Below are 26,125 nucleotides of genomic sequence, written 5' to 3' on the forward strand. Positions count from 1 at the left end.
CAGCCACATGGAGCCACACACAGCCACATGCTGCCACTGCAGCCACACACAGCCACATGCTGCCACACAGAGCCACTGCAGCCACACGCAGCCACACAGAGCCACTGCAGCCACACACAGCCACACACAGCCACTGCAGCCACACGCAGCCACACACAGCCACTGCAGCCACACACAGCCACACACAGCCACCGCAGCCACACGCAGCCACCGCAGCCACTGCAGCCACACGGAGCCACACTCATGCTGGCCCCCAGCAGTCAGATCACAGTGTTTCCTAGTTGCCACTTCCTTCTTGCCGTGCTTTGGGGTTTAACATAAACTCTCACTATATTTTTTTAGATTAATATCCATTTTCAAACATTAAGGAACTTGTCCAAGTCAATGTTGCCATGGAGACAGGGGCCAGGAATGAAAGAGATCATCACTGTAGAAAGTGGGGGTGGGGCCTGAAAGTGTACTTTGGCAATGCTGCCACCACCCGCACCCCACATCTGGTTGTGCAGATCATGTGCTCCAGGGGACACTGAGAACCAGTCAAAACTCTGCTGGACACCCTGACTCAGGGCTGCATAATGAACCCACAGGACTGTGCCCGCAGAGGAGGGGTCTTTCTAATTCATTCACTAGAGCAGGCACCACTGGCCAGCAGTCATCCTGAATGCAGACACCATTATTAAAACTCATTGTTAGAAATGATCTTCCACATCAGTGGGAACATAAATTCAGCCTTTAAGAACAGATTTGTTTTCAAAAAAAGAGTTAAAAATTATTTGCTGTCAAACAAATAAGGTGGTTGGGTGGCCAAGACCTGTGAAATCCAATTTCTGGTCAAAACGTGTTTCACAAAGAGAACTCTGTGCTCTAGAATATCATCCTGCTAAGGGAGATAAAACAAGACCACACATCAACCATTCGCCCCCTTGCAGAGTCTTTAAGACGTCCCAGGATTTTTACAGAATGCCTGAAAGTTACCATGGGAGAAATACGAGGGTGGGAATCAGAGGGAATAATTCTGGTCCTAAGGCTGCCAAATCCATTTGTGATTTGTGTGTTCTTTGGTAATTCATTCACCTCTCTGAGCCTCAGTGTGTGTGCGTGCGTGTGTGTGCGCGTGTGTGTGTGTGTGTGTGTAGGGACAGTATCTAAGTACCATTCAGCTCTGAGTTACTGCTCTTTGATTAACTAAATCATTTTAAAGGATCAGAGCATCAAACAGGCTTTACCATGTAAGTGCAAGAATTTGACATTTATATTCTCTTGGGTTTCAAGATTTCTTGGGGTCTTCCATAGCAATCACTGAAACACATTTCAACTACCTGTTGTTTACTGCCCTAAGTGTCATTTTGTCTATTTCCCTTGATAAAGCAAAGGTCTTTATATTTCAATTCATCATTCGAGATGCTGGACCAATGGTCAAAAAGACATTCCATGCCTCTAAGGGTTTTGCTTGTTTGTATTTTTGTTTTCTGATGAATCTGGTTGGGAAAGACTATATTTATCGACCTGGTTATCTTCTGAATACACAAAATACCTGAACTTTCTAACAATTTCCCTAATCCTATAGGTGTTGAGGTTGCTGCATCATGTACCAAAGGCATCTTTCTGCTTTCTTTATATACACAGGCCTCTTAAATGCTCTGGTGACTTTGCTTAATCCCTGTGTGCTCCTTTAAAAACATATCAACTGTCTCATTTGCAAATTGGTCAGAGAAAGGAGAGCCAGTTAGAATCCCGCAGGATGAGGAGGTCTTCCCTAGTACCGCCCATTTGCACAGCTGGCTCAGAATTCACAGCAAGGCAATCCTTGCCTTGGGGGATTTCAGGTAGTGTTCTGGCACCATACTCGTAAGCTGGAGGATAACTTTGTGTCAGCCACCCCCACCTTCTCTCCAAGTTTGTGTGCCTCCTATGTTGATCTGAACCAGCTGATCTGCAATGCCCTCAAGACGGTTAATAGCAAGCTTCTTCTTTAATAATAATGACCATAGGTACATTGTCATAGAATATATGGCTAACAACAAACAGATTAAAGTCCTCAAAATTCAGTCCTTGCCTCACTTACTAATGTGTCAAACATGACGGCTCCGTAGTGAACGAGGCAAAAAGCCCCTAGGGAAGATTGTTTACACATGGGCTTTGTCTGAATTGGCCAACCCCCCATTCAACTCCCTGTGTCCTAATATTTAGCATATTTCGTTTTAAATAACCAAAGAAGAAATCAAAAGGTGAAGAATATAATAAGTGATTCTCATGTTTAATTTTAGGGTAGCAATGTAACCATATTCACAAATACCAATGGCTCTCTGTAAAAGTTTTAAATAACGTCTGGGCCGGCGCCCATGCTCAGTGGTTAGGGCACTGGCCACATGCGCTGGTGCTGGCGGGTTCAAACTCAGCCAGGGCCAGCTAAAACAAAGATGACAAGAATAACAAAAAACAGCCAGGCATTGTGGTGGGCGCCTGTAGTCCCAGCTACTGGGAGGCTGAGCCAAGAGAACCACTTAAGCACAAGAGTTGGAGGTTGCTGTGAGGTGTGATGCCATGGCACTCTACCGAGGGTGACATAAGGAGACTCTGTCTCAAAAAAAAGCTTCAAATGACTCTGCTTTATAATCTTTGTTCCTGGCACACTGGAACATGTGACTTTGGTTACACACTGCGGTCACTTCTCGGGCTGAAGCCCTGTTTGTGGCCAGAGCCCCTCCAAGTGGTTTACACACACGTGGAAGCACAAGCCTCGTCTCCTGGGCGGCCTTTCTTCTGATTTCCATGGGATAGGGGACGCCTTTAGGGCCTCCACGTTATTGAAAGAAATCGAAACAGTTAATGAAAGACACAGTTAGATAAACACTCCAAGATGATCTCAGGTTTAAAACACAGCCGACGGAAATCCAAAGACACACAGCTCTTTTCTTCTTCATGAGCCCACTCACCTCTCCCAATGTCCCATCCAGAGACACCCTCTCTAACAGAAAATGCCTGTGCTCCGCGTTGCTACGACCCCTCCTCCCCTCAGATGGTTCTAATTGCTCGAGGGCAACACAGGGCCCCAGAACTCACTGCAAAGGCCTGAAACCAATTCTGCTTCTTGATGTGTTCTACGCATTCATCGCACTGCTTCTGGAAGTACTTTCTCTGGTTCTCATCCAACAAGCCAATCTGGTACAGGAATTCTGCATAGCCTCCTACGATCTGAGGACAAAAGAGGCGCACGTAAGCCTGACTAGGTAAGAAAGAGAGGAGTCAGGGAAGCCCATTTGCCTGGTGAAATAACCCTTTGTAATTACTGATCTTGTGCCAGAATCAGCCAAGTAGGAAAATTACACACACACACACGTATGTACACACATCACAACACGCACACACACTTGCACTGAATAGCCCTTGTAGCCTGAGGTACGTAGTAAGTTGACATGTTGAAGCACTGGGTAAAAATTAGGAAATTTAAGTCATAAAGTCAACTTGGTATTTCCCTTTATCAAGGGAGGCCTCTAAAGTAAAAGGAGGCTTCCTTCTGCTAAGAGGAGATTTAATCTCTTTATGGGACACACGGAAAGAAAAAAGGAGACACCTACTGATTCAGGATCAAAATACGCATCTCCAAGAGCGATTCCTTTCAGGTTGATCTTCTGGGCCCTCTCGGGGTTGAGGGTGTGGATGAGGTGGGCGATGGCAGGCACGTATTTCCCTGCATAAGACTGACAAGGACAGATGCTGAAATGGGCACTTACAAACTGACCACTAGTAAAATTATGTATACGTAAGCTAATTAAAATAACAACAAAGCAGAGATTTTCCATGTGAGGGACACCATCTGTTTCTTAACCTCACTTTGTAAGTTCCGCATAGCAAAGAGCTGTGTTTCTCAAATGTTTTATTGTCCCAAACAGCCCCGAGTTAGGTGCACAGGTTAGGTAACAAGTGCACAGGTAATAAGCGATCATTCTGATTTTTTTTCAAAATAAAATTTTGAAAAAAAATAAGATTTCAAAATAAAATAAAAATGTCTATTTTTTTCAAAATAAAAATTCTGCTACCCATCGGGCTTTTCTTACCAGAAAGTTCCATTCAAAGATTTATAAGCAAAAAAAAAAATTTCAAGACCAAGATTAAGATTTAAAAATCCGATCGTGATGCCAAATTTGAAATCAACACGTATTAAAGGAATAGCAGAAAAGGTAAAGGAAAGTAAAATTTGTTGGCCACTGAAACTTTCACTGGGACTTTATTTCCAAACTTTTCCAGCACAAGGCCCTCTTTTCAAGGTCAAAATACTTTGTAGATAGTTTTCCCCTAACAAACATGATGAAAGTCCTACTTTTAGACTATGCTGAAAAAGAGCTACTATTGCTCCAATACTATTATTTAAAGTTTTGTGTTTTTCCACCAGAGAGTTGCCTTCTTGACGTCTCCACCTGGATGTCTAATAGTAAAGTGTGTGTGTTCAACTCCGGCTGCCCCCAAGCCCTCCTGTAGCCTCCCTTCAGTTCAGGTTAACTCTGTTCTCTGGATCCTCAGGTCAAATCTCTCTTCCTCTCACGCCCCACAGAAGTCTATCACCCAAACTTGTCACCTCCACCTGTTCTGTCCAAACCTGTGCAGAGCCCAGTGTCTTCTCACATCCCTCCCTCCATCCATCACATCCTTTCTGTCCCCGTCCATCACATCCTCTCTGTCCCCGTCCATCACATCGTCTCTGTCATGGATTGCTATAGTAGCTTCCTCACTGCCCCTTTTTCTGGTTCCTTAATCCCCATCCAGTCTGTGTATAAGATGTGGTCCTGCTAAAATGTAAAAAGAGATCATGCCACTCCTCTGTTCAAACCCTTTAATGATTTCCCATCTCCACTAGAGTAAAACCAAAGTGCTTTTTCTGAGGCAAAGGGCGGAATGATCTGCTCACTTTACTAACCCCATCCCTTACTGTCCTTTCGTTCCGTCTTCTCCAGCCCATTGGCTCCATACTGTCCTGCACACAGCAGGCATGTGCTGCCAGGGCCTAGGCATTAACTGTCCCCTCCACCTGGAATGCCCTACCCCCAGATACCCAAAGGGTGAATTCCCTCTTTCCTTCAATGGAGCCTTCCAGGGATGCCTTCTCCACCCCTTTAATATAATTTTTAAAAAATGTCTTATAGCATAACTGTGTACATAATGCAATCATGGGGTACAGTGTGTAATCTAAAATTTTAACACCTCTTCTTTCACATTTTACACTCCCCTTCTTTCACTCATTTTTCCTCTTAATGCTTTTCACCTTCAACCTGACTTATTTATCTTATATACTGTTGTTCTCCTATCCGTACTGGAGTATAAGATCCGTGATCACTGGGATAGCTGTCTGTTTCATTTATTTGAGTCTATTATGTAATAAATAGTTGATGAATGAATGAATCTGCATTTCAAAAAGATAAACCCACATAATGCTTCAAAATAGACAAGAAGCATTATGTGGGTATCAGTGAGTCCACAGGACCTTCCCGGTGTCTCCACGGGCTTATAGTTCAAAGCGTGGGAACCAAAAAGAGCACTCATTTTGTCTACCTCCATATGCTGGAGATATCATTATGCCCATTTCGAGATGAGGACATTGAAATTTAGGTTAAGTGATAGGGCCAGAATTATACCTGGCTGATCAACTCCAAACCTAAACTCCTGCGTTATGATCAAAGAAGGTAATTTATACAGTCTCCTCATTGCCTTTCTGTGCAATGATAATTATTTAGGCAAAGTATTGAATCAAATAATTTATTCATTCATACTCATGAATACATTTTTAGCTATAAAGATGTGTTTATGTGTCTGAAAATTGGCTTCTTGCATAAATGTGCTGGATTCTCGTGTTGATGAAAATAAATGAATATTTACCAAATAAAATTCCCGTAATATGACACAAAAGCACATTTCCCTGAGTAATCTTTCACTGGTAAAGCTGTATTGTTATAAAATCTCCATTGTCCGATGGTTTATTGGGCAACTCTTCTGTCAAAGGCATTATGTAGTTACTCAAAGAGACACAAAAATAAAGTATAAAGCTTATTCTCATAAAGGTCATGATCTCTTCTGAAACAACATTATAGAAACCTTGACTGAAAGGCTATGGAGCAAAGTTGACCATTCATCTGTATTGTACATTGCCCAGCACAAATAGGTCCATGAGAATATGCTTGATAATTAGTGACTTCTCAGGCATTACTATTAAATATTTTCTCTCTAGTGGAAATTGGTATGAATGCTAAAAAGTGCATCTGCCAGCGATATTCTCACTCAAGTCATCTTGTTATAGGACCTGGTAATAAAACACCTCTCTTGACTTTCTGAAGTGGAAGGGCATGCACTTTAAATTGCTGTACAGGTAGTGATGACAAATTTTTGCTAAAACATCAGCATTTTTATGGCACCTTCCCCCACTGACCATCATGTGTGTCTGGGACATCTATAGGCAGGGACTTAAGAAAGAATACCCACTCGATTTTTAAGCATCTACTATGAATCAGTCCATTTCATCTAATTTAATTTCAGCCAATTTAAGGTAAGCATCGTTTTTCTATATCTGACGTCAATGAAAGGAAGGGTCTGTGCATTTTGCTCCTGGTCCTAGCTGAAATTCAAGCTTGGCTGTCTCCAGGGCTCCCCTGTCTCATTCGCATATTACAGGTTGTTCAGTGGGCCTGAAATACACTGTGGGTCTCTGGTGGCCCACGCTGGGACCGCACCTTGGTTTATCCACTCCATGCTTGCTAAGCTGAACAGTTATAAAAAACAAGATGGCGAGATGGATAGTTGTCTAATCATATCCCAAACCAGATTGTTCAATATTCAGTCCACATCTGCTGACCGTGGTGATGTTTACCTCATTTTTTTCCTTTCTAATGACTATCGCATCCTTTCTTGCTTTGTGACAGTGTGACAAATCCTTCATCACCTTTTTCATTAATCACTCCATCGGTTGGGTGACTCAGGCTGTCACACAGTAGACAATTATAGAATTATTTTATGGAAAACAGGCACTAAAACATGATAATAAAATTTCAATTATCTTCTCTCTCCTTGAGACACATTTCTTTTTGTTTTTTGCAAGATCAGACTTACCTATTCCTTTTGAATCATGTGTTTTTCAATTTAACATTTCTCTGACCACCTCAAACGCTTCAAAAGACAATCAGACAGTAAATCAAGTATGTTTTATTTTACCCAGTTTTTCTTTTCTGAATATATTTGAAATAGAATGGAACCTCACATTTGAGGAGAAGAACTTAGGTGTGATTGTTTAGGATCTTAAGTTTATAATCATGATTCTATAATTTTACGAACTCTTGCTGTTTTTGTTCTGAGTTCTGCCCCTAAAGACGACACCAGAATTCTCAGTCTTGTGGCTTCTCTGATCTATAAGGATATTCACCAGTGTGGGCAGCAGCTGGCCAGTGAAGCCCCTGATGCCTGTGAGTGAACACTAACCTAATGTCGGATCAGACCCTGGCCTCATAAGCTCTCTGAGCAACATCAAAGCAATTATAGAAACAAAGAGGAAAAGTACGACCAGAATTTTGGAATTTCCCAGTGACCTTCAAATGAGGAATTTGGCCACATGAACATACACCTCTAACACAATAACTGAAACGAGGTCAGCAAGTAACACATCAGGATTTCAGTCTGTCCTTAGTATTCCTTTCTGATCCTTAAAGGAGCTTCGAGCTACAGTTCCCAGCGTTGCTCTGGCTTGGTTAATTTTTCCCATGGTGACCATATTTTGAGCTCACCACCAACGAGAAGGACCAGAGGTATTAGGGTGTGTTTGTACATGCTTTGTATTTGTTGGAGCTTAAAGAAGCCATAAACTTCCAATTCTCCTCTTACATCAGAAAGGTCTCAGAATTCAGCTCTCAATCTTTTATTTCCCCCAGGAGAGCAAAAGGTCTCAACATCATAGCTGAGAAGCCGTTCTGAATCTTGGTCTGCAATCTCTCCGAGTTCTTAAATAATGTTTGGAACAGCCTAATGGAAATCACGTGAGGAGCACATTGTACTTGTAAAAATAGTCTAGAGAGAATGTAATGCTTGGTTAATTATCCAGATGTGTAAAAGCACAATGAAGTTGGACTTAAAGAAACTCGTAATGGTGTATTCTGTCTGAATCTTTCCCTTCTTACATGTTTCAACAACATTCACTGTCTACTGACTGCAACCCTGCCCCTTGGTGACTTTTAAGGGAGGAAAAAAGATTTCATATCTAAAATCAACCTTCTATCAGCTCCTCCAGAAGGAAAAATAAAACAGTGTCAGAGAATAATATTGTAAAGGAAACAATATCCTCTTACAGAAATTTCACATATGTTAGCAGTTACTATTGTCTAAGCTATTCTCAGTTGACCACATTTGAGTAAGTAAGGCTGAAGTTTAGCAGGAAAAAAAAGAAATAGATGCAGTTATACTCAGTATCTACCTTGCCACTGCCTATGCACTTCATGGTGAAACATTCAGGATTTTTTGGCTTTTGAAATGAGGTGTATCTAAACCTGGACACAGAGTTTCACCATCCACAGGCCTTAAGGAATATGCTTTCCTGCTCTGTCTCCACTATCTCCAGCCACTCCAGAGGAACAAGGCCTCTGACATGAAGAATTCACTGCAGAGCTGGTGAGAATGTCTCTGTATCCCTAGAAGGAATTGAGGCCGGCTGCCCTTTTGGAAAAAGCCATAGGAAGGCCTTGTTCTCCAGCTCCTCCCAGGCATGGACTATGGTAGAGCCCCCCTACTTCCACTTATGGGAGAGGACCAGAGGAAATAAGAGAATTTCAGTGGCTCAAAGAAAACTTTAGACACACCTTGAAAACCCCAAGAAAGCCATGAAGACTGGTGAAATTTAATTTATTACATTTAATAAATAAGCCTTGAGAAATAATTGCATTCCAAGGACTTCAAGTCTTTATATCACTCAAAACATCCATTTACTCCATAAAACTTTATGATCAAAGCCAAAGTATGAAAGCCTAAGTATCACGGAGTAGCATGCAACGTCGAGTCACAAGGACAGGATTAGGCCAGGACGAACTTGACTTGTTCTAGCCTTAGGGTAGAAGCTTATTTCACTCAGTACAGTATTTTCTCTGAAGAAAGAAATGTGGCTTTAAAATGGTCAGTTCAGAAAATTAATGAACGAGGAAAGCTAGAACTCCAGTGTTGTGGTAATCTCTACAATTTCCTAAACATTCGTAGACCATGCGTCATCTAATTCAAGACCACATTGCTGCAAAGAAAAGAAGAAAAGGCTTCTAAGAAGAATATGGCTTTAACAAGGCCACCTATTTCTGTTGAATATATGCTTAAAAAGAAGTTTGCAAAATCTGCAGGCCTAAACATAGAGCAAAAACATTTTGACCTAGAGCCAAATGTTAGTCATGTAAACTTATGTAGATGGACATGATACCTTCCAAGTGAATATTCTTGTCTAGTATTGAGAAGAGGCTCTTTAAAAAAAAAAAATCAATCTGTCAGTGATAGACTTAGGGGAACAGGATGCATTTTTCCCAACTTAGTCTGACCTTGGTGCCAATTTGGAGAAACCTAGCTTGTAGCCAGGTGACTCAACCAGATGAATACACCCTTTTGTTTAAAATGTAGACTACAGTTAATTTGACTTTTAAATAGCCCTGAACACTTGGGGCTGGATAATATAAAAAAGGTGAGTCTTTGTTTGCTCACTGTAGGTAGAATTCAGAAGGTTGACACTAACAATAGATTTAACTTAGCATTTCCGGCCCCCATATAGACATCACATCTAATCAGATACTATTTATGTCTGTGTGCTGCGTGGTCCAGCATGGTAGCTCCCTTCAGACAAAGCTTATAATGACTTCTGATGTACTTATATTCTTTTCCATGCAACTAAAGAATCAGTAAATACATATTGATTTGATTTGGATATGCTATCCTAAAGCCAGAGGCCCACGTTGCAAACATTTCCATATGTCCTCCTTCCCTTCTTTGGGTTGTAGCTTAAACCTTGAATTTTGTAATATTAAATTCAATTAAATAGTCACAAATCCATTTTCAATTCTAAAGAAAATATTGGCAAACGCAGATGAACATAATTGAAAATAGACATTTGTCATGAGCTCAAGAGTTAAACCAGCTTGAACGTTATCTAATAAAATTCAGAAAGTTCCAAGCTTTGAGAAATAATTGCATTCCAAGGACTTCAAGTCTTTATATCACTCGAAACATCCATTTACTCCATAAAACTTTATGATCAAAGCCAAGTCTTTATGAATAAAACTAAGTCTTGGCCAGAAAGACAGAGACGTCCAAGAAGCTAGGGAACTTCTGTTTACATAAGGTTGATGACTCTAGAGATTCTGCACGAAATATGGAAGGGGGTGTTTGACTCCCTTCTGCAGAAAGTGGACCTGTTTTGCGGGAAGAGGCAGATCCCGGAGGCAGTGCAATTTCAAGGAGAGAGCACCCAGCTCCAGAGAGCATCTCCACAAGTAGGGTTACAACCCTCAGCTAGTTCCTGCATGACAATCTTCGGAGTCTGACTGCTCCTCCACTTTCTGGCTGGGTGACCTTGATAGGCACCACCTCTGTAAGCCTCAGTCACCTCACTTATAAAATGGGGGTAATAAGAATAACACCTACTTCATCAAGTGACTGTCAGGGTTCTAGGGGGTTAATGTATAAAACAGTGCTTAGCATAATGCCTGCCTCGTTGCAATTCTCAAACAAGATCTACAAATAATAGACATGAACTAGCCATCCTTGTAGCCACCAAATTTAATGATCACAGCTTGGGCCAATAGATAATGTACAATGGTAAGGACCACAGGCCTGTTAGGATAGCTTAACTGCCTCTCCTGGACTTCCATGTCAGTGCTTGAAATTTCCCTATTACAAATGTCTTTCCATATGTATCGGCTCTGATCTCTATTTTATACAAACATGTCAAGAGCCCTGGCTGGGTTGATCAAATCCTTTCTAATAGACAATGAGCTATATAAGTCAAGACGGCTGAAACTGAACAATCATGATGGGGATGGAAGAAGGATGGAGAAATAGAACCCGAAAACAATACAGCCAACGAGAGGAAGGCTGAGGGTGGGAGCTGGGCCTGGACGGGCCAGGAAAATAATGGAGGGGGCAGGGACATCCCCAGGGACTATGGTGCAGGGAGAGAAAGAAAATAGTGTCGAAAGAAACAAATTAAACAAACATGGCTCTCACATCCTGGGAGCCACCATCTCAACCCAGTGGGCCATGATGATTTCAGTAAGGGTTGTCAGACTCCATGCCCCCAACAGGGCCCTCCCTGACCTGTGCAGATGAAGATAAGATATTCCATTAAACTCCCTAATTAATTTTTAAATAGCTTTAAAGTTTTGCCTGTATGGGGCCCTCAAATAAACCAAAACTGCTTCTAAAGAAAGCCTGCAGTGTTTTGCTGATGGAGAAGAGACACCCAGTTTTAAACACATGCCCTGCCAGACTGGAGGTGCCCCACCATCCAACGGCACCATTGTCCATATGTACTGACACTTTCCCGGAGGGGTATATAAAACCCATGTTCTGGGAATAATGGGCAGTCCCCTTGGTCCCATCACCTGCCTGCCTTCCCATGAGGGCTACTTTGCTTTAACTTCTAGTTGGGCCCACGTATACTTGAGAGGATTCTAAATGTGTAAGAATCAAGGCAATCTCACTAATAGTTACTGGCTCAGAAAGGATAACACTTACAAAGGAAGTTAATTATGGGAATTAAACACAGCTTGTTTCTCCTTTTGAAGTAAATTTTTTTTCATGCCTCAGGGAGGGTGATTTACAGACCCATTTGTCTCTTTTGAGAGAAAATTAATTCCAGTTGGTGTTCTGAGCAGAAGTGAAGAGAAGAGAAGGAGGCGAAGCAGCTTCTCCTGGGCCCTTCCCGCCCACGGCCCTTCCCACCCTCCTCTCTGGAGTGGCCCTGTCACGGTCCACGCGGCCGGGCAAGGCACTGGCGTGGGCCCCGACATGCTTTACTCCTTACCATATAAAACATAAGCAAACCAACTTCTACTATCAAATGGTAAGTTTTGTTTTTTAGACAAAGTAAACTATTTCTTTTAACAATGGTTTCAAAATAGCAGAACACAACTACGAGGAGGGACTTTACCTCACAAATTCAAATATTGTGACCTGGTTGTTTGTACCCTCGCAATAACCTGCAATTAACAAAAAATGATTTCAAAATAATAGGCACAGAGTAGAGATAACAATGCCACAACCCAGTGAGGACTGACCAGAGCTTCTATTTATTAACATTTCTGCTCCTGTCCACAGAAGTGAGGCCATGGGCTTTGGAGTCATCATATATCAAAGCAGCTTTTCAATGTGAACAGTAATAATAGTCATCACGTGTGGGGTGTCACCACTGCCAGTCACGATGCTATTTGAGGAGAATTGTCTAATGAAACACCCAGAACAACCCTACGTAGTAGGTACTATCATTTCCAGCCTGCATTACAGTCAAGTCTCTGAGCAGCTGCTCCAGATGTGTTGAGTATCAGGCTATTTTCATTCATAGCACACGAATCTGAAAGATGTTTAGGCCCAGTGCATTTGCTCTGAAAAGCGGAAAAGCATTTCTGAGTTTGTGCATTTATTTTTTAAGGACAGTTCTACAAACTGAGTAGCGTTATTGGTTTAGCTTTCCTAAGAGTGTGAGAGAAGTGAGAGTTCAGGAGAGAAAGGACTTAACTTTCTTGAAAAATCTAGAACAACATTTTTTTTTTTCTGGCAGTATTACTGGATAGAGGGAGGTGAGCTGGTACTACGTTCAACTTCAGTTGTGTAGAGATGCTTTAAGACTAAGCCTAGGTAACTACAGTTGAACTTCTTGTAAAGGAAGATAGCCTTGGAAGTGACGTAATATAAAAACCAACCTCTCTGACTGTAAAATCAAAAACAGAGGCCTTGGAGGTTAAAAGACTTTCTTAGAATTATACAGTTAGACTCAAAACCAGCCCTGAATCAGGTTAATATGCACTTTACTTCTTCATTCTGCCCCGTGGCCTTAAAACAGAAGACAACCTGGACGGAACAATGTAGACTGCAGAAACACAGCATTCTAATAAAAATAACACCCACCAAAGCACCATTATTTAGTGTTCTTCCTTCTAGGAAGAGATGTGCGCCCAGAGTGAATATCCCCCAGGTGGTCCTGTAACGACGCGGCTGCCTGGCGGCTGTCCTCTATCTCAGGCCCTGCCCGTCCCTGCATTCACATCTTCCTTCATCACCTGGAAGGCACAGGTTTCCTTAGAAGTATTCATCCTGGCATCAAAGAAGATAAAAAGAAAATTGTCCTGCACACGTTTGGGAATATGCATAAAACCACTAGGCAGATGTGAAAATAGACAAGTCAAATTTTTCATCCGGGATTTGGCAACCTTGCCAAACGTCATGGTTTATATCAACATGATGGTTAACAACATTGCCATGTTATTTCCAGGACAAGAAATTTCACACTAAGCAGATCCCTCTTCTGTCGGAGGTAAAGAATGGGCATTTTCCAGGGTGGCTACCAAATGAGGAGAGTGTCATTTCATCCCTCTTTCCCCAACTTGCCTCTGAAATTGACTAAAAGACAAGGAACAATAGTGAATTGCTGGTAGAGGTCCTAAGTAATCCTGACTGGATAATTGGCTTTAAAAATGTGAAGTATCTCATGCTAAGCAATCAGAATATCTTTCCCAAATAGCTTTCAGAAAGAGAAAAAAGCAGGCACTCATTATCCTAAGTGAAAGACAGTTCCTAGTTCCATTAACTTGCCACTCTTTTGGAAAAACTGAGACCGTTTTTCTCTTTCACTGTCTTAGGGTGGACATCAGTGGATGTGTTAGCCCTCCGCCCTTCCAGCCCTTCCCCTCGTGTCATCACTGGGATCTTCCCCTGGGGACCTCTCACCTCCCACTCTCAGGCCTGGTGGTTCAGAGCCTGAGGGCTCCCCTGCGACTCCTCCCCTCCCAGGGTGCTGGGGCTGTCCTCCGCACCATCCTGGCCAATCTGTAGATTCCAATCCCCTGGCCTCAGTTACTGGTTCTAGGACAGGCGTGGGATCCAAATGGATCATGTGATATTCAGGAATATGGATGATTCCTAAAAAGAGAAGTTGAGCTGGCCGGCTACAGCTGCTCTGAGTGGGTGAAGTAGGACCATCCAAGGGAAAGAACCTGTCTGATTTGATCAAGTCCCATTGATTTATTTTTGTTGTTGCTATAATTGCCTTTGGGATCTTAGTCATAAATTCTTTGCCTAGGCTGATATCTAAAAGTTTTTTCTACATTTTCTGCTAGAATTCTTGTGGTTTCACACCTTAAATTTAAGCCTTTTATCTACCTTGAAGTAATTTTTGTGATGCGTGAGACATACGGGTCCTATTTCCCTCTTCTGTATATGGCTATCCAATTTTCCCAGCACCATTTATTGAACAGGGTTTTTTTCCCCCAGTATAAGTTGTATGGAAAACAATATGAAGATTTCTCAAGGAAGTGAAAGTAGACCTACCATTTGATTGAGCAATCTCACTCCTGGGTGCCTACCCAAAGGAATTGAAGTTATTTTTTCAAAAAGACACCTGCATTCTAATGTTTATTGTAGCAAAATTCACAATTGCAAAAATATGTAGTCAACCCAAGAGCCCATCAATTCATGAGTGGATTAACAAAATGTGGTATGTGTATACCATGTACTACTACTCAGCCAAAAAAAGGGATGCATTAATGCCTTTGCTGCAATTTGGATGGAACTGGAGACCATTATCCTAAGCGAAGTATTTTAAGAATGGAAAAACAAACACACCACGTGTACTTTCTAATAAATTAGAACCAACTGAGGGGCACACATGTGCACAGAGGGAGTTAAAAGTCATTGGAAATCAAGTGCAGGGGTGGGGGGAAGGGAAGGGGCAAAAACCTACCTAACGGGTACAACGAGCATTATTTGGGTGATGGGCACAATTAGCCCTGACTCAGCATTATAAAGCTATCCACCTCACAAAAACATTTGTACCCCCTTAACATGTTGAAATTAAAAGTTAAAACAATCAAAACAAAAAAACAAAAAAACACCTGCCTGAGAATGGAACCAGAGAAGTACAAGCCAAGTACGCAGATCAGAAGAGAATGACAGATCCTGACCGCAGGCTTACGAGCACCCAGATTCAACTGTGCCTGACACGAAATCCATCAATCAGTCCCCCTTTTTACTTCAGCCACTTTAAATAGGGTTTCTATCATTTGCAAGGAAAAGAACCTTGACTAATGCACCCCTATTTACTCTGCAAAATTCAGCCCACTTCCTCTGGTTGGCTTTTTCTGAGGATTCCTTACTGAGAGGTATCTGTCTGCAGCTTTCCTGTGGCTCTTCATTTTTCTAGCCATTTCACTAATTGAAGCTTTCACTTTGTATGGTAATCATTAGACCTTCAGGTCTAGAGCAGGGTCAATGTCTAACTGAATTCCTAATACTTCCCTAATGCCTCAGGCTTTAGGAGAGACTCAAAATATCTGTATTGAATTGAATTTGATTCTAAATACTCTTTCAGTGGATGTTGCACCCTTAGTTCCCATAGCACTCAGAATATAAGTCCAAACTCTTTGCTATGGCAGCAGGGTCCCTGGGGATCTGCCTGCGTCTCTTTTCTCAGCTCCCACCCCAGGGCTCTGTGCTCTGCCTTCACCTCCCAAGTCTGCTCCTTCCTCTGAGTCTTTACATTTGCTATTTCTTCTGCCAGGAAAGCTGTTCTTCCAGACGCTGAAGACATCGTTCCATCATATCATTCAGGGTTCTGCTCAATTATCTCCATGTCAAGGAGTCTTGCCCAGACAATCTGATCCAAAGTAGCACTTCTGTCACACTCCAACCTTTGCCCTCCTATATTTTTTTCATGACATTTATCACTGTCTGATGCGGGAGTGCCCAGTACATATTTATTTTACTTATCACTGTCTACTCTAGAATGGATGAGGGCAGGGATTTTTGTTTGTTTTGTTCACTGTTGTATTCCTAGCCCTTAAAACTATATCTGTGTTCTCAAAATAATGGCTATTATAAATTTTATTTTATGTTTTTTTAATTTTTAATTTTTGTTTTTTTTGAAACAGTCTCACTCTGTCGCACTGGGTAGAGTGCTGTGAAATCATAGCTCACAGCAACCTCAAACTCTTGGGTTCAAGTGATCCTCTTGCTTCAACCTCCCAAGTTGCTGGGACTACAGACACTTGCCACAACATCTGGCTAGTATTTTTTTTTCTAATTTTAGTCCCCTAGCTAGTTTTCTTCTATTTTTGGCAGAGACTGGGGTCTCACTCTTGCTCAGGCTGGTCTTGAACTCTTGAGCTCAAGGGATCCACCATCCTTGACCACCCATAGTGCTAGGATTATAGGCATGAGCCACCATACCTGGCCTTGATATGCATTTTACAAATAATCTTACATCGAAAAGGATAAAAACAGAAAGCTCTAGAATTGAAACCAACATTGATAAGTGAACCTAACTGTATATTAAATCGTAACATTGTCACCCTGAAAAAGATAGAGTTCTGATAACTTTTCAACACAGGACTTTGATGATAAGCCTACAGCAAAATGTAGCCTAAAGATGAAAATAGCTGCAGAAAAAAAGAACTTTAAATGTAACTTTGAGGTTTCTTGTTGGTAATGGTACCAGTGGAGTAATTCTGAAAACACTGGGGACATAACATGGGACTGAGCAAAACAATAAGCACACTGATGCTGGTGGGAAGCACGGTCCTCAGCACAGCAGGAAAATGAGGCATGCAGCTGTGGAACGGGGAAAGAAGAGAACCCGCGGTGTGGAATTAGGGTTATGGGTGTGAGTATGAAGTCATTTTGTTTCCTAGCTCTGCCCACAAAGTCTACCAGAAATGACATCTCAGAAGCAACGAGCACCCTTCCTGCCCAGGACTGGCGTTTTAAATACCATTCCTCATTCCGAGGAATCAGGGCTCCTGGAAGAAATTATTTCAGGGGGACAGCAAGGAAAGTACAAGATGATAATGGAACATACGCTGAAGGTACAAAAAGGAGGTATACACTTTTATTTATTTTTTAAACAGAGCCTCACTCTGTTGCCCAAGTGAGAGTGTTGTGGTGTCAGCCTAGCTCAGAGCAACCTCAAACTCTGGGGTCAAGTGATCCTCTTGTCTCACCCTTCCAAGTAGCTGGGACTACAGGTGCCTGCCATAGTGTCCAGCTAATTTTTCTGGGTTTTTTTGTTTTGTTTTGTTTTTTTTAGAGATAGGATCTCACTCTTGATCAGCCTGGTCTCAAGCTCCTGAGCTCAAGCAATCCTCCTGCCTCAGCCTCCCAAGGGCTCAGATTACAGGTATCAACCACAGCGTGTTGGTGGAAAAAATGTATATACATTTTAAGAAAGGAAAAAGACTTGCTGTTAAAAATGTAATACTCAGGTCATGTTTGACTTTGGCAATTACACAAGATACAATTTAGAAGATAACAAATGTTATTGGCTATTGAATATGACAATTTTAATGCAGTTTTTTCCTTTTTTAAAAAAATGTATACATTTTTTGGCACCTTCTGTATTTGTACCAAAAACATAAGGAAACACTCAGAAAGTAACGGGGACCTGTGAAAAGAGCACGGTTGAAGGGGCTCCCATCAACAAAACTGCAACAATATAAACGTCAAGGACGATAATGATAGCAATAAATTATCACAGATCAAATAGGTGCAGCAATGCATATCCATGAGTCTACAGTAAGCTTTATGGAAGTAAATAATAGAGAGAAGGAGGGAAAACTCTTCATGACAGAGGAATGTAAATGACAACTATAGTAAGACAGTTTAGAAAAATCACCATTTGGTAACCTCCGGTGTAATAACTGATTCGGACAGAGGTCATCAATAGATATTAAAACTTTTGGGTGACAGATTTTCAGGGAACGGATGTTCCCATGGTTTTCAGATTATTAATTAATTATAAATAGAAACAAATGTCTTTACAACAGTGAGATCCCGCAGACAGCACCTTGACATAGTGATCAAGTTCACTATCCCGGTAATGGGCATGCTGACATTATGAAACTCCTTTCTATGATATAACAGAAAGTATATGGCATCACCTCTGTGGCGCTCACACCACAATGTTTTGACATGGAGGAAAGAAAGAATCAGATTCAGAACATAGAACATTTCACAAGGCGTCTGGCCAGGGCTCTTCCAAATCATCTTCATGAATGACAACAAGAAAAAGCCAGGGACTGAGGCATGAACGCTCACTGTACCCACAACATTATATGAACCTTTATTGAGTCCTAGGTTTAAAAATGCTCTAGAAAATATTTGGTGGGTAACTGGAGAATTTCAAATATAGTCTCAATCATTATTGATGTAAATATATGTTTGTGTATGTGGATGTATATGTGTATGTATATTTATAATGGACAGACTGGCATAATATGTTTCAGTCTTGCTGAGGTTTGAGCAACGTGAGCAAACGTGACTTCAACTCACCTCCCCCGTGGCATAAAACTCATTATCTTTATATTCAGGAAACAACTGGAAAAACTGAATTAATGCACTGCAAAAAAGAATAACAACAACAAGGAAAGCCAGTCAGAAAAATGAATCAGAATCGCTTCATGCCATGATACCAAACCAAACCCTTTGGTAATAGGTGTTCATATTCATTTGAAATAAGATGCTATTTTGCCATGAGCTTCTAGAGGGCATTTTTTTCTTAAAAAACTTCATGTACACAATATTGCATACTATATGGATGTTTAGAAAACACGTGAGTTTACTTTATGCTACTAAGAAGTTTGGAAAAGTGGACTTCAATTTACTGGGCACATTTCCAAATCTCTGTCTTACCAATCTGGATCATCTACCTATTGGGTGACCCTTGAGGAAATGAAATGGGCTTTCACCTACAATGTAGCAATTCTTGGAGGTGGCTCTGTAAACCTTGTGACCCCATTAGCCCAGGTTTGTGGTCAAGTAACTGGAACCTCAGTTGCTAACCAACCTCCCACTAAAAGGAGACCCTAAACATCTCTGATGGAGCTCCCAGAATATCAACATTTTAATAACCAAAGAACAGAAAACTAAAATGACTATAATCTAAAACCAGCAGACGGCCCCAGTTATTAAAGTAAACGTACAGTGGCCTCTGAGCTAAGAAAAATTTACAGTTACTTAAGAGTACAACAGCCACTTCAGGAAGTTAAGCTTAAATTGATTTAAACAGACTCAAAGAATTTTGTTATAATAAGCTGGGGAAAAAAGACGGATCTTTAAAATGACTCTCTAATTGACAAAAATCTTTCAAAAAAAGGAAATCAAAAACTAGTGAAACTCCGAAGCCCTCTGAGTGTTTTGACCCAGATTACAGTGGCTTCCAGACACTAGGGAGGGGCTTTGTCCCAGCTTCCTGCTGAGGAACTGAAAGCCACGAGCCACCCAGGGAAGATGAAAGACCAGGAGGCTCTGGAAACCCAGGAGGAGCAGAGGTCAAGGGTTACAGAGAGGCAAAACTGGGTCATCACAATCACCATGATCCTGCCTAGACTTAATTTTCAAAGGCTCCATGAAAATTCACCATGTGACACTACTGTAGGGTTTGGGTATATTTCTGTATTCATTATTTATAGTGGCCTTTGTAGCAATTAAATCTGAGGAGCTGCATTTTATAGCTTTCGTGTTTGTGCTGGCAATAAGCTTGGCTTTTGAACCCAGATAAAAATAGGGACTCATTCTCCACCCTTCCCTTTCCAACCTCCAGGCTACAAACTACTTCCCTTTCTTCTCATTCCTTAGTGGAATCTTACTAGATAACTTAATTTAGTAAATCTCAATTAAGCCTTACGCTTTAGCTTAAAGCGCATTTCCTTGTAGGATCTGTGAAAGACTCACCAGGGCTGCCAGATTTAGCAAATAAAATTATGACATCCAATTAAATTTGAATTTCAGATAAATAACACATAATGTTTCAGGATAAGTATATTTTAAATATTTCATGGAACAGACTTACCTTAAAAATGTATTTGTTTCTCTGGAATTCAAATTTACCCACACATTCTGTGTTATCTGACAATCTTAGTGGGAGATAATCTCCTAGGTTACTTTGAGCTCTAAAATGCCACAATTCTAAAGGCAAGGATCTGCTTGAGGAAGTTATCATGGAGTTTTAATCTCATAGTTACATCAGAAAAAAAAAATTGAGGCCAGGTGCAGTGGCTCATGTCTGTATCCTGGCACTTTGGAAGGCCAAGGTGGGAGAATCACTTGAGACCACGAATTTAAGGCCGTAGTGATCCGTGATCATGCCACTGCATGCCAGCCTGAGTGACAGAGCAAATCCTTGTCTCAAAAAAATAAAAATAAAAAAATTGGCTTATTTCTTTTTTAATAAGTGCTTGGTCGGTCTTTCCTTAACAGGAGTGAAGAATGAAAAAGGTAAATTTAGTAAGTTAGATTTACATATGCCACTTGCTCATTTAATTGCATTTTAATCAGAAACTAGACTCATTATGTGGTGAGGGTAGGCTTGAAAATAGAATCTAGAACTGTGCCCACATGAAATTTCAAATTTTAGAAGCAGTAGAATTGCTAAAATATAGACCATAAAATACACACACGGGTGTGTACGTGGGCACACTGCAAGCACAAGAGCCATCGGCCCAGGGAGCTTGCCTCTTCCAGGTGATTCCATTGGACAACCTTGCTGGCATCGAGCCACGGACTTGTCTAATAAATAGAATTGAGTTAAAGGCTATCTGCTGGCAGAAAGGTACATTAAAGGACAGTAAGGAGAAAGAGAGATTTGCAAGGAAGAATGGCTAGGAGGAATTGATTCCCCAGATAATGTTTTAAAAAGAAAAGTTGGTAGATGCCGAGGAGGTGAGTGGACATGATCCCGTTATAGATTCAAAGACAGCACTAGAACTTGTTCAGTTCACATGGACTTGGAAGCATAATAAACACAAACAACGGTCAGGACAATTGAGTTTCAAATAATCTAAGCAAAAGCTCCCCACCAACAGGAGCCAGGCAAGGTGTAGCTACCGCAGTCACTGTCACTGGACTGAAACCAGCTGGGTGACAAGAATGCTGGTGGAGTTGCTCTGATGCAGCACCCGAGGGGGCCTCTCCTCCATCATGACACTCCCCGTGTGGCTGAGCCAGGATCCTCTCCACCCAGCACAGATCGTATAATGTTTGCATTTAACATTTAAAGCCTGCTTCGTAGTTGGGCTGCTGTGAAACTTTGTTTAGCAAGATGTATCACTTCCCATTACAAACCAGCACGTGGGACAGAACAACAGGGTCACTTCTATTCTGCTGCTAAGAAAATAACTACAGGCCACTCCTGGACTGTAAGCATCAGGAGAGCTGAGACCTTTGGGGCTGTCCACTACTGTACCACCAGCTCCAAAAGCAGTAGCTGGCACGTAGTGAATAGGCAGCTGATAAGCAGAGGCAGGGGAGTGGCACCAGCAAGGAGGTTCCAAATCAAGGGAATAAGTGTATTATTTTTCAGTAAATTTGTTTCCTAAACCAGAGAGGCATTGTGGCTCAATAGATTATCCCAAACAGGGGAAAGTAAGAGAGGGAGAGAGAAGAGAGAGAAAGTATTTAAGCATCTTGTTAGTGAAAAGGTTTCATTCCCAGACACAAAGAAAAGCAGCATAAATGTGAATGGTAGATACCCCTTTAAGAGGCCACTCCTATGGCCATGCACTATTAAAAGTGAAAAGAAATGGGATTTTCAGAAAAAAGATGGTTTCAAAGGGAGAAAGAGAAAGGTCCACTCTTTAAACCCGTAGTAGCCCATTTACAGGTTTCAAAGTGACCTTATTCCAAACACCCATCTGGACAGCGGGAGAGAAGAATGCAGTCACAAAGGAAGGCGTAGTGTAAACTATAAAGGAAACAGCTGAAATCAGTTTTCTGCACTACCCTTGATTAGCTATTTTCCACTTGTAAGTGCCTGAAGCAAAAAGAACTAAAACAGCTATAAACAACGGATGCTTTGAAATAGGTTCTCTTTACACGCCATGCAGGAGATGGACCACATGTTAGCAGTAGATGTCCACGTGGGAAGTCAAGTGGAAGCTGTGACCGATCCTGGGGGAGAAGAAGGAGAGAGGGAAAGACCTGCCAGCACAGGGATGCTCTGACTTACAGGGGCTAAAGCCCTCTTCAGTACAGAACCTCCACCCGGGCTTGCATGCGTTAAAGCCAAAAGTGGGCTGGGGGAATTGAGGGTAGTAGGTTTGGGGTCCCAAGAACGAGACACAATGCTAAGGAAAAGAGCTGGCTGTGAGGAACCGCTGGGAGGACCAGGGGCCAGCACAACCAGGTCTGCGGAGAGGAGAGGAGGTGCCAGGGAGGAGGCGGGAGGGGACCCCCTGCGAGCATCGCTGTGCCTGGAAGCAGGAGGGTGGAGTCCTGGGCATCGCCCCTGGAAATTGAATAGAAGTGTGCAAATCATGGGACATGTGGAAAGTGAAAGTGGAGACGAAAGATAACAGCCATGTTCTTTCCTGGGTCAGCAAGGGAGAGATATATTTGGGAGAAAGACCCAAGAGGTTCCTCTTCCCTCTCTCCTCAGCCATCTGCCTTGGGGAGAAAGAAGAGTACATCAGAAAGCCCTTGTCAGAGATCAGAAAACAGACACCCATTAGATGCCAGAGATCAGAAAATGGACACCCATTAGGTGCACTTTCACGCTGGAGCCCCAGTGGGTTTGCTCACCTAGGAATTAGCAGAGCGATTGTCCGGTGGAGGTGGGGGGTAGGCGAGCTAGTTAACTCCTCTAGCCACTAGGGTTCTTTTAGTAAACTGTTATAAATGCATAAAGGGGTGGCCTAGTGACCTGAAAGAATTCAGGACTTATTCTCCAATAATAATTTATAGACTGGAAAAATCTGACCAAATAGGAAAGGTCACTTACTTAAAAAAAATGCTAAAAATAGCTTTAATGACTATGAGTAAAAAAAGAGAGAAATTATATGTACACTGTTTTATTAAGGCTTACCACTTTGTACTTTTCCTTTTTTTTTTTTTAAGCAAAGTAAAATGCTGTAAGATGAAGACAAAACTTCAGAGACGAGCTAACGAGCTCAGTTTTCAGCCTGGAAAAGTTAAGAAGTGGAAGCAAAAGAGTGAAGATTGCATCTGAAGGCCGCACAAAAGGAGGGCTCCTGGGAGAGGAAACAAGCCAATATCTGAAAAGGTGCTGTCTCCCAGCAAAAGCAAAGTTAAATACGTTTTTGGAAAACAAGCAGAAACCTCTCAGACATCTGGTTGAAAGGTTCGACAAATAACCTATTGGAAAAATTCTGTTCTGTTGCTGTCGTTTTTTTCAAGGATATTTCTGCAAAACTATAATCATGCCTTAAGATTTATTTATTTATTTATTTATTTTTGTGAGACAGAGCCTCAAGATATGCCTTGGGTAGAGTGCTGTGGCATCACAGCTCACAGCAACCCCAAACTCCTGGGTTTTTTTTTTTTTTTTTGAGACAGAGCCTCAAGCTGTCCCCCTGGGCAGAGTGCCGTGGCATTACAGCTCACAGCAACCTCCAACTCCTGGGCTCAAGCAAGTCTCCTGCTTCCGCCTCCCAAGTAGCTGGGACCACAGGCTCCCACCACAACGCCCGGCTATTTTTTGGTTGCAGCCATCATTGTTGTTTGGTGGGTCCAGGCTGGGGATTTGAACCTGCCACCTTAGGTGTACGTGGCTGGCGCCTTAGCCGGTTGCGCTATAGGCGCCGAGCCAACTCCTGGGTTTAAGAGATTCTCTTGCCTCAGCCTCCTGAGTAGCTGGGACTATAGATACCCACCACAATGCCCGGCTATTTTTTTGGTTGTAGTTGTCATAGTTTGGCAGGCCCAGGTCAGATTTGAACCCATCAGCTCTGGTGTATGTGGCTGGCGCCTTAGCTGCTTGAGCTACAGGCGCCACCCAATGCCTTAAGATTTCACCTCTTCACATTACTCTGTTTTCTGGCGACTTGTACAATTATCAATGACAATGTTTCAAAGTTGAAAATAGAATGTGTGTGAGTGTTTGGGTGCGTGTGCGCGCACGTGTGTGTACATATGCCTTGAATAGAAGCAGCCTTAGAAAATCTTCAGGAATTGGACTAGACGGACCAAGCAATGCCACCAGTGGAAGAATTTTCCTTTTCCTTTAAAGAAGACAGTCTCTCCGTCTATTCCTCAGGCTGGTGTGCAGTGCAGTGGCTCACTATAGCCTTCAACTCCTGGGCTCAAGCCATCCTCCTGCCTCAGCCTCCTGAGTCGCTGGGACTACAGGCACTACCACACCCAGCTAATTTGTTTTTCAATGAGATGTGGCCTGTTGTCCAGGCTGGTCTTGAACTCCTTTCTCAAACTCCCAAAGTACTGGGATCACAGGCATGAGCCACCGTCCCCAGCCAGACTTTTCCTATCAAGATTAAAAATAATTTGATCTGAAGAAGGCCAAGAGAGAGGGAAATCCTCTTACTTGTACAAGTCTCGGGCCACATCTTCCTCACTGGCTGCGTATCCACGAGTGTCGTCTGTAAAACTAAAGCCTGTGCCCACCTGCAGGGAAATAAAGTAGCAAGTATAAATGCAGAGAAACACACATCTGGAGACCTTCAGGGAGGTCCCACACTGGAAGGTGACCTTGTTCCGAAGGCCCATCCTCTGACTTCCAATAGTAGCCCTTCCTCAAGAACACACTGCGTTCCACATCTCCCCTCCATCCATCCCCCAAATAAAATGTCAGCACAAAGCTTTGCCTCCGAGTCAGTGGCTAAGATGTCCTAGTTCCTCAGTGAGGACCCTGCCAGATGTTGACTTAAGGAGGAAGAACTCACTTTTCTTGGCCTCTGGCTATACTATCAAAAGACCCAAAGTTGTCTCCTCTCTTAAATTTGGAGGGTGACTCGCTCTGTCCTGCCAAGAAGGAACTCTCTAGGATGGAGATGAAAGGTAGTTGTATTTGGTCCTCCACCTCCCCTCTGCCCTTGTCCTCATCCTTCTATTCTGTATTGATAAGAAATATGGCCAGTAAGCCATTTCATTTTTCAGTAAAAGTGTTTTCAAACAATTAAGACTAACTTGAAACTAACATTTCCCTGACTTAGAGGTTCATAGACAACTGAGCTGTAAATCAAAAGAAGAAGCTAGGGTGGTGTCTGTGGCTCAGAAGGGTAGGGTGCTGGTCCCATATACTGGAGGTGGCGGGTTCAAACCCAGCCCCTTAAAAAAAAAAAAGCTACTAGTTACTTTGCATCAGTAATTTGTATAATGAATGCACTCCCCACCTAGTGGAAAGTTTTTTTTGTTTTGTTTTTTGTTTTCTAAACACCCAAGCATACAGGGCATTTAATTCACTATTTATTTAAATACACAAATGGACACTAGGGAAATGGTTGACAAAACAAGGTGGGAGGGTTAACATGTCAAATTTTATTTTTCCTTCTGATTTACTTACTTTTTTCCTTGAACTATCTGAAAAGTTAGCGAAATTAGAGATTTTAGTTAAGGGGCAACGATCTCCAAATCTGCAGAAGTTGGTCCTAATTACTCTACTATTTTGCTCCTCATTAGAACCAATTTCACAAGACCTTCCCCCCAAAGTATCACTTTTTATCCTGAGATTATGCATTCTGTCTGCTTTAATCAGTGAAAGAGACCAGTTTTGCCTTTTTTTTTTTTTTTTTTTGGCAGTTTTTGGCCAGGGCTGGGTTTGAACCCACCACCTCTGGCATATGGGGCCGGTGCCCTACTCCTTTGAGCCACAGGTGCCGCCTGTAGTTTTGACTTTTTCTATCAGGAACTCTATGTGAAGGATAAGGTGTTCAAATACTATGCAATAACCCGTGATGTGGGGAACCCATGTTATTAGTAAAAAGAAACTAACCCCTTATCTGGGTGGTCTAGTTTAGTGAAAGGACATTTCATAGGATTAAACATGTGGAAAGAAGGCAGTGGATAAAATTCCAAACTCAGATATGATGACATAAATAACAGAAAAACTAAATCTCAGAATGGTTTTAATTTTATAGCTTCCATTCTATTTTTTTTTTTTTTTTTGAGACAG

The 26,125-nt window shown here is 42.0% G+C and overlaps 1 protein-coding gene across 1 annotated transcript in view; it reads right to left on the reverse strand.

Annotated features, from left to right (window-relative positions):
• The window catches only part of CPVL (carboxypeptidase, vitellogenic like), a 115,032-nt gene that overhangs the window by 65,416 nt on the left and 23,491 nt on the right, over window positions 1-26,125 (reverse strand). Inside the window, exons 5-8 of the mRNA XM_003788609.1 lie at window positions 24,539-24,618; window positions 18,535-18,601; window positions 3,579-3,701; window positions 3,064-3,195 (exon numbers count right to left, since the gene is read on the reverse strand). Of these exons, the coding sequence (XP_003788657.1) occupies window positions 3,064-3,195; window positions 3,579-3,701; window positions 18,535-18,601; window positions 24,539-24,618 (402 nt within the window). The remainder of the gene's footprint in view (window positions 1-3,063; window positions 3,196-3,578; window positions 3,702-18,534; window positions 18,602-24,538; window positions 24,619-26,125) is intronic.

The sequence above is a fragment of the Otolemur garnettii genome, unplaced genomic scaffold, assembly GCF_000181295.1.
Source record: "Otolemur garnettii isolate 467f Iridium unplaced genomic scaffold, OtoGar3 scaffold00028, whole genome shotgun sequence".
NCBI classification, from domain to species: Eukaryota; Metazoa; Chordata; class Mammalia; order Primates; family Galagidae; genus Otolemur; species Otolemur garnettii.